The 8,984-nt window shown below is 33.2% G+C and overlaps 1 protein-coding gene across 1 annotated transcript; it reads left to right on the forward strand.

Annotated features, from left to right (window-relative positions):
• Positions 1-2,322: 2,322 nt before the first annotated feature.
• Positions 2,323-8,488, forward strand: LOC114177532 (transmembrane 9 superfamily member 2). The gene is made up of 7 exons (XM_028062914.2): positions 2,323-2,559; positions 2,783-2,823; positions 3,220-3,805; positions 3,879-4,016; positions 4,144-4,300; positions 4,413-4,897; positions 7,926-8,488. The coding sequence occupies exons 1-7, from the start codon at positions 2,408-2,410 to the stop codon at positions 8,143-8,145; spliced, it is 1,779 nt and encodes a 592-aa protein (XP_027918715.2). The 5' UTR covers positions 2,323-2,407; the 3' UTR covers positions 8,146-8,488.
• The last annotated feature ends 496 nt before the right edge of the window (positions 8,489-8,984 follow it).

Raw genomic sequence — 8,984 nt, forward strand, 5'->3', positions numbered from 1 at the left:
ATTCATTAATCACACCTAAATGTTTTCCATTTACTAAATGTTTCGATGAGCAACAAAAATAATCGATTATGACAAATATTATAGGTTGATTCAAGCTCACAAGAGAAACATCTGGGTTTTGGTGTAAATCTGGTTGTTATACTTTAAGTGTAATATGTGGCTGTTTTGTTTTGACAAGTGGTATACATAAGTAGTTTCTAAGACTATATACTACTGTTTTGGGAAAGTACATGAAAACTTTTATTAAAGATACTGAGCTAATATTTAAATTGTTTTGTAGTACTATTTGATTATTTAATTATCTATTTTGGATTATAACACTACTAATTTCTATTTTATATATATATATATATATATATATATATATATATATATATATATATATATATATAATATATGATAAAAAAAACTAGACAATATTAATCATGTAAGTAGAAAAGTACCATCACTCTCTTTTTGGAATAGAATTTTCTAAAGGATTATTATAAAAAGGGTTAAATATGTTTTTGATTCCTCAAGTTTTAGTGAAATTTGGAATTAGTCCCTCATCAAAATTTTTGACCAATTTAGTCCTTCATCTTTCAAAATGCATGAATTTAGTCTTTATAACCAAATTTTGTTAAGTTTATCTGACGTTTCAAGCACATTTCATGATAATATTTAAATTATTGGTTAAAATACCTTTTTGGTCCCAATTTTCGTCAAGTTTTTTCAAATAAGTCCTAATTTTGGTTTTGTGTTCAAATAGGTCCCAATTTTCGTCAATTTTGTTCAATTGGGTCCTTTTTTGCTAACACCGTTTAAATCATTAACGGCCATGAACAGTGACTGTCACGTGTCACTTCGTGGTTTTTTTGAATTTTTTTTTATTTTTATTTTTATTTTTTTAAATTTTTTTTTTAAATTTTGTTAATTTTTTTTTTAAAATGTACACGTGTCAACCTAGGAGTGTGCCACGTGTCACTTCGTGGTTTTTTTGAATTTTTTCTGAATTTTTTTTAAAAAAAAATTAAATTTTTTTTTAAATTTTTTTTAAATGTCCACATGTCAACCCAGTAGCGTGCCATGTGTCAAAGTCAATATTCTAAATTCAATTTGGTCCCTATATTTGTTATTTTTGTTCAATTAGGTCCCAATTTTTGTTAACATTAACCAATTTGGTCCCTCTTCAAATTAAAAGTAAATTTAATTTTTATATTAAAATTCATATTTTTTATTAAATATCTTTATATAATATATTAAAAGTCACATCATTATAACTTTGATATAAAAATTAAATTTGGTCACATCTTCTATAGGGACCAAATTGGTTAATCTTAACAAAAATTAGGATCTAATTGAACAAAAATAACAAATATAGGAACCAAATTGAATATAGAATATTGACTTTGACACGTGGCACATTTAAAAAATAATTCAAAAAAAATTCAAAAAAAAATTCAAAAAAATAAAATAAAAAATTTTAAAAAACCACAAAGTGACACGTGGCACACTCTTGGGTTGACACGTGTACATTTAAAAAAATTTAAAAAAAATTAAAAAAATTAAAAATAAAAAAAAAAATTTCAAAAAAACCATGAAATGACATGTGGTAGTCACTGTTCATGGCCGTTAATGATTTAAACGGTGTTAGCAAAAAAGGACCCAATTGAACATAATTGACGAAAATTAGGACCTATTTGAACATAACACCAAAATTAGGACTTATTTGAAAAAACTTGACGAAAATTGGGACCAAAAAGGTATTTTAACCTAAATTATTTACATTGTTTGACACATTTTTGCTTCAATATTAACTTAAATACTATCATGAAATGTACTTGAAATGTCAGATAAACTTAACAAAATTTGGTTAAAAGGACTAAATTCACGCATTTTGAAAGATGAAGGACTAAATTGGTATAAAGTTTTGATGAGGGACTAATTCCAAAATTTACTGAAACTTGAGGGACCAAAAACATATTTAACCCTTACAAAAATTAGTTATGTTTTTCTTGTAAACCTAATTTCTACCTATTTTTAAAGAGTTAACCAATAATTATATGTTCAAATATTATAAACATATTTAAACCTTATTAATATTAAGAACTTTAAAATTTAAATATCTAAACTAATGACATTAAATAAATTTAATTTTCTACAAGAAAATGTGGATTGAAATTGAGATTAAATAATAGTTATCTCGGACCATATAATACAATGCATTGCCTGCAATATGGAAGGGAGAAAAGTAAATTTAAAGTGGGAAAAAGAAAAAGAAAAAGTACAAACATCGTTTTGTTTTGTATTTCTTAAAATAAATGTGGTAATTTGCGTGAAAATCGTAGTGAATAAATTGCTTGCTGGTTGTCCTTATTTGTTTCTCTGTCCGTCTATCTGATCTGATTGTGAGTGCAGACCAAGAGCAATGGGAAGGAGCGGGTTGGTTTTGGTTCTCGCGATTCTGATCTCTTTTCAGGGAACAATCCTCGTCAGATCCGATGGCTCCGATCACCGTTACAAGGAAGGAGACCACGTTCCTCTTTACGCCAACAAAGTCGGTCCCTTTCACAACCCCAGGTTCGTTCCTTAGTTCTTTTGCTCGATCCCATTTCTCAACCACCCCCATCAACCCCTTCACCCTCCAACCCTTTCTTTCCACCCTTTCAGCTTCTGGGTCGTCGTCAAAATCTGATCTTCTTTTCAATTTCATGTGCTTTCTTTGCAACGTAGTGTTATACGAGGTTGTCATGTTATTGTTCTGATTTTCCGGTTATTTATTCATTTATTTGGCTGGTTTCAGTGAAACATATCGGTACTTTGACCTGCCATTCTGTGTGACAGGTAACACACAATCTGAATTTATTTGTTTTTCAGCTTTTGTTATTTATTACTTCCTTAATTGACACTTTGTTATTTGATTTAGTCAAAGTTATTCATTCAATTGTTAATACAAGTGTGATGGCTCATGATGGAGTTTTAACGTGTGAGATATTTTAGTTTAGTTTTGGTGTTCCAGTTTTAGCAAGGGATATGAAACTGGATTGCTTTCTGCGTGTTAAACATGGCATGGTGCTAGTATTCTATTGGGTTCTTGGTTAAGTGGAATATGTAGTTGTTGAATTGAACCATCAGGACAAAATAAATGCGAGTTTGTATGTAGCTTTTTTTGATGCATCTTTCTGTTCTTTTATGGGTTCTTAATGTGCAATCGGAAGAATGAATACATTTAAATGTCAGGCAAGGAGAAAGAAAAGACCGAAGCTCTTGGGGAGGTGTTGAATGGCGATCGCCTTGTTAGTACACCTTATGAACTTAATTTCCGAACAGAGAAAGATGCTAAGCTTGTATGCAGTAGGAAGCTCACAAAGGAGCAAGTTGCACAGTTTCGAGAAGCAGTTAAGAAGGACTATTATTTCCAGATGTATTATGATGACTTGCCAATCTGGGGATTTATTGGGACGGTTGACAAGGAAGGGAAAACTGATCCTAGCGAGTACAAGTATTTTCTTTACAAGCACATTCAGTTTGATATTCTGTACAACAAAGATCGAGTGGTTGAGATCAGTGCCCGGATGGATCCTCATTCTGTGGTGGACCTGACTGAGGATAAAGATGTTGATGTTGATTTTAGGTACACAGCAAAATGGAAGGAAACTGATACTCCTTTTGAGAAGAGAATGGAAAAGTACTCTCAATCTTCTTCTTTGCCTCATCACTTAGAGATTCACTGGTTCTCGATCATAAACTCCTGTGTAACAGTGCTTCTTTTGACTGGTTTTCTGGCAACCATTCTCATGCGTGTATTGAAGAATGACTTTATGAAGTACGACTTGCTTACCCTTCTATCATCAGATTGTCATCTTGTTTCCTGTTTAATCTGTTGTAATTTTCTCCAGATATGCTCAAGACGAGGAAGCTGCTGATGATCAAGAGGAGACAGGGTGGAAGTACATTCATGGTGATGTTTTTCGGTTTCCAAAGCACAAGTCTTTGTTCGCAGCATCCCTTGGTTCTGGTACTCAGTTATTCACACTGTAAGAATCTTCTAAGGCTCTTTCTCCTTTGTGTGTCAAAGTTTTTGAATTCTTGTTTTTCCGCTTTTCATTTTCTATATCATATGCATCAATGGAATTCATTCTCTGTTTATTTATGCTTGTGCAGTACAATCTTCATTTTTATGCTAGCACTGGTTGGTGTGTTTTATCCATATAACCGAGGTGCTTTATTTACTGCACTGGTGGTCATATATGCTCTCACTTCTGGCATTGCTGGCTACACTGCTACTTCCTTCTACATCCAACTTGAAGGGTCTAATTGGGTACATATGAACTCCTTGCTTTGATTGTTGTTAAATGGTTTGACTGTATTAATTTGTATGGTTTTTATGAAAAGAAATTAAATGATTTATACATTTATTTTCTTGTTGGCAGGTTAGGAACTTATTGCTCACAGGATGCCTCTTTTGTGGCCCCCTTTTCCTGATGTTCTGCTTCCTTAACACGGTTGCAATTGTTTATAGTGCAACTGCTGCCCTGCCATTTGGCACAATTTTGGTGATAGTTCTAATATGGACATTGGTAACTTCACCATTGCTTGTGTTGGGTGGTATTGCTGGTAAAAATAGCAAATCTGAGTTCCAAGCACCTGTCCGCACTACAAAATATCCCCGAGAAATTCCACCTCTACCTTGGTACAGGAGTACCCTTCCCCAGATGGCAATGGCAGGATTTCTCCCATTTAGTGCCATCTACATAGAGCTGTACTACATTTTTGCAAGTGTATGGGGCCACAGAATTTATACCATCTACAGCATACTCTTCATTGTTTTTATTATTCTGCTGATTGTCACTGCTTTCATCACTGTGGCTCTGACATATTTCCAACTTGCTGCCGAGGATCATGAATGGTGGTGGAGGTATGTAACTTATATTATTTTAAAATTGAGTGTGTACTATATATTTTTCTGGAAATAATGTTATCTATGCTTATGTCAGTAATTAAGCTAGTTTTTTGAATCGGTCTTGGTTTAAAGGATACAATCAATGGCTAGGAAAATAAGGGGAACTTTTAAATAATGTTTTAGGCATCATGTACTACTAATATAATAAACAAGGAGTTTTGTATCCTCACTGCCTTGTCCACAAAATATCATATAAATTCTTTACTATATTCACACTTATATTTTCAAATAAAATATTTAAAAATTATTAGTAAAAAAGTTTAAATTACACTTATTATTCTTCAATCTTTTATCCACTTATCACTTTTTTGGTCTGATTAAGTTTACTTTTCGTAAATGTTGAGACTGTATGTTAATGCTAATTGAATCTATACAAAGAATAATCTTCACACAATTTGGTGTTGATATCATAGGATGTTAGTTATTGTGGGAGGAAAAGGAGAAAATTGAGATTGGATATTCTAAAATTGATATAGTTTTGGTGTATGATTTGGTGAAAAACATAGAGCACAAGCCCTCCCTTATACTAATATTGATCATTGTTCTAATTAAATATGGAACCTATCCATGAAAGATGAGGTGGTATTTGAAACTAATCCTAAGCATTAATAAAAAAAATATGAAAACCAATCCTAATGTATATATAATAAGGATATAAGGAAACTAATCCTTTGAGATAATTTAAGATAGTCTAAGATACAACTGAAATATTATTAGATTTTTTTTTTTAATTTTTACGGCCGCTCTATACAAGCTAACCTTGATGTATTATAATAAATATGCAAGCACATGCTATGCAAGACATGGTTGGTTAGGAAACCCAGGGATGCTAGAGATGCCAAAGAGCTGGGTACTGCTAAAGATATCTGGTTGGAATGCTGCAAGACCACGGAGGGAGAAATTTTATAGTCATGATCCTCGGTTGACAAATTACATAGCATGAAGTAAAGCTTCTCCAAATTAATCCAAAACGGAAGTTTGAAGCTTGAAACCATAAGAAAACTTGGGACACAATTTAAATTCAAACCATTAATATGATTCTCAACAGAAAGTTAGCATCATATACATTCATCATCACATTATGACTAGTTGGTGAAAACAAGTCACCAAAACAATTCAGTAGTACAAAGAGAAAGGTGTTATGATACATTGGATGGTTTGGAATAGAGATGAGTTTGGAGTGAGTAATTGAGACAATGCTAAAGCATTTGAGATTGGAGATTGACTGGGGTAGTGTCTGAGACTGGAGACCAGCACAACATGAATCATGTTTGGGATTGAGATCAGGGCTAGGTTCATTCCACCTTTCTCTCAATAAATGCTATATTTGATAAAGGGCATTCAGAATCTAAAACAGCTACCTGTAATGCTGAACAGAGACAGAGGACTGGGCCTGACAAGATAGCAATGGTTAGGAATAGAATAGCGTATCCACAAGAAAGTCTGGTTAGATAGATTTTGGTGGTTAGTTGGATCAGATGAGGCCTTATCTGGGTAAAGAGTGCTTAGGTGACTGGTATGGTAGACACTGGTACTGTCAGAGACCCCATACACTGTCATCTGCTGCTAGACATCCGTGCAGGGAGAGAAGTGCAACATACGATGTTTGCCAAATCTAGTCTATGCATGCATTGAACTTCCTGGACTTGTGACATTGGGTGCTTGTAGATCATGATGGCATGCCTGATCGTGGTTGTTAAAGGTTTCACTGACAGTGGCAGCAGAAGAGTTGTGGTGATATTGGTCATGGTGGAGGATGGTACCAATATAATACCATGTTCAAAATTGTAGGGTTTTAGCCTTTTAGTACTGGTGGAGGAGCAAAAGGAGATAATTGAGGCTGAATGCTCTGAAATTGATTAAGACTTGATATTCACGTTACAAAATATAAAGCAATGACATACTTATCTTACTAAAATTAGTTTGTAATCCCTATTAAATAAGGAAACTAATCATTAAATATAAGGAAACCAAGATGCTGATCCAAAGAGATAATTAGGAATTGTGGAAACTAATCTTAATTTATAATCTCAGATACATTAAATTACTCTATTATACAATCAATATTTTATCGGATATTTTTAATATATTCTAATATTTAAGTTCTGGTGGCCTTCATCCCACTTTGCAGAGTGTATGTTTATGACAATGCTGGTTCTAGAAAAAGGAATATTTAAAGATACCAAAATGCTTTGTCATGTTACAATTTTAAAGTGTGTAATGTTAGTAATGTATATCTGTCAGATTGATTATCTATCCGTCACCTCAAATTTGGGTGCTAACAATGGTATTTGGGAGGGGAGCGTGCCATTTCCTTCCATCTCACATTCCCATTTGTTAGGATTCAAGGAGAACGAGAAGTTTATTAAGGTAGATAGCATACTAATGGGTTAGTTAGTTGGTTAGAGGGTTAGTTAGATATAGATAGCGGAAGAAGGATGGGAGAGGCAGATTTGTTGTTGTTGTAAATTGAGCTTGGCACTTTTATTGGGCTCTTTACAAAAGGTCCTGTAATTTGAATTTGAACTCAGTTGTGTATGAGTTAATTTAGCAGTTTCTCTTCTTTTTTTCCCTGTCCGTGTTTCCCCCATTTCTCCCTTTCCATTATCCATTCTGAATCTGTAGTTTAATTCATGAGCTGGCTACAATTTAGTTTGGGATTTTGATATTCTTACCATATATAATTGAAATGCTAATTTTCTGTAAAATGACTATAAATATTGTATAATGACCCTGGTTAAAGGGGGCATTAGTGGGATTGTTGTAAAATGACTATTCTTGTTTGATTGAATATGTGGAAAGGACATCTATATCTAGAGTTCTTATTTGCCCCTTCATCTTATCGTGTCTACTCAAACAAGCAGACTCTTGCAAATAGTAGTTATTATTCTAACCATGTCATGAATATTTTTAAGGTAGAGGCAGTTTAAACTTGAGTGGCCATTTTACTTTCAACTTGATGACATGTTGCTGTGTTTGATAGGTCTTTCCTCTGCGGTGGATCAACTGGGTTGTTCATCTACGGCTATTGCTTGTATTACTACTATGCACGATCAGACATGTCTGGTTTCATGCAAACATCGTTCTTCTTCGGTTACATGGCCTGCATCTGCTATGGTTTCTTCCTAATGCTTGGTAGTGTAGGTTTCCGTGCCTCCCTACTCTTTGTTCGTCACATATACAGGTCCATCAAGTGTGAGTAGCTGGTGGCTGAACGTGTTCGTAAAGTTTATATTATCTGTTAGGTGAAGAGAAAAAAGGTCCATGATTTTTTTTTTCTTTTGCTGTCATAAGGTAGGTTATATAGTGTGTACCTGGGAACTAGAGAAGCTTAGACCCCTTTCATGAATTGGTGTCATGCTTTCTCTATAACTGCACAGGCTTGCACCTAAGGAAGTTTTTGGACCATGGGATTTAATCTTTCATTGCTGTAGTCACTTAATTTTATTTCAAGTAGCTTGTACTAATTAATTTGTCTGCTCTGAAAATGATCATTTACATTTAGTATGAGACTTAACTAAGATTATATTCTTTACTGGTTTATAATTATAAGGGTGTGGAAATATATTCTTTGTCAGCAAATACATGACACTAGTTATACCTGCTAAAAGATTGTTTGCAAAAGAACTTGATTTTTATTAAGTAACCGTACTGTTTCTAAAATTGTTATACGTGGATGAATAGAGTAGACACTTCTCACACATTTTCAGTTTTTCATTTTAATCATTATGGTGAGTTCTGATTGATGTATAATGCTAAGGTTCTGCACCAAGTAACAGTTCCTAGTTAGAACACATGATGAATGCATTCGGTGTTAAAATTGCTTCCTATATAGAAAGAGGCATTCGAATTTTAAGAGTGTTATATCATTGTACACACGATTGTGTTTTTGATTTATGGAGTTAAGGTTTTGAAATAAAGGAATTACTGGAAAATTGAAATTACTAAAGAAAAGTTTAGTTTAAAATGTAAAAGACATTTGTTAAGACTTAAATTTAATTCTTCAATAAGTTGGGGCTTTATAGTTTACATTATGATTGGT

The sequence above is a fragment of the Vigna unguiculata genome, chromosome 3, assembly GCF_037176805.1.
Source record: "Vigna unguiculata cultivar grain cowpea cultivar isolate G323 ecotype 2 chromosome 3, ASM3717680v1, whole genome shotgun sequence".
NCBI classification, from domain to species: Eukaryota; Viridiplantae; Streptophyta; class Magnoliopsida; order Fabales; family Fabaceae; genus Vigna; species Vigna unguiculata.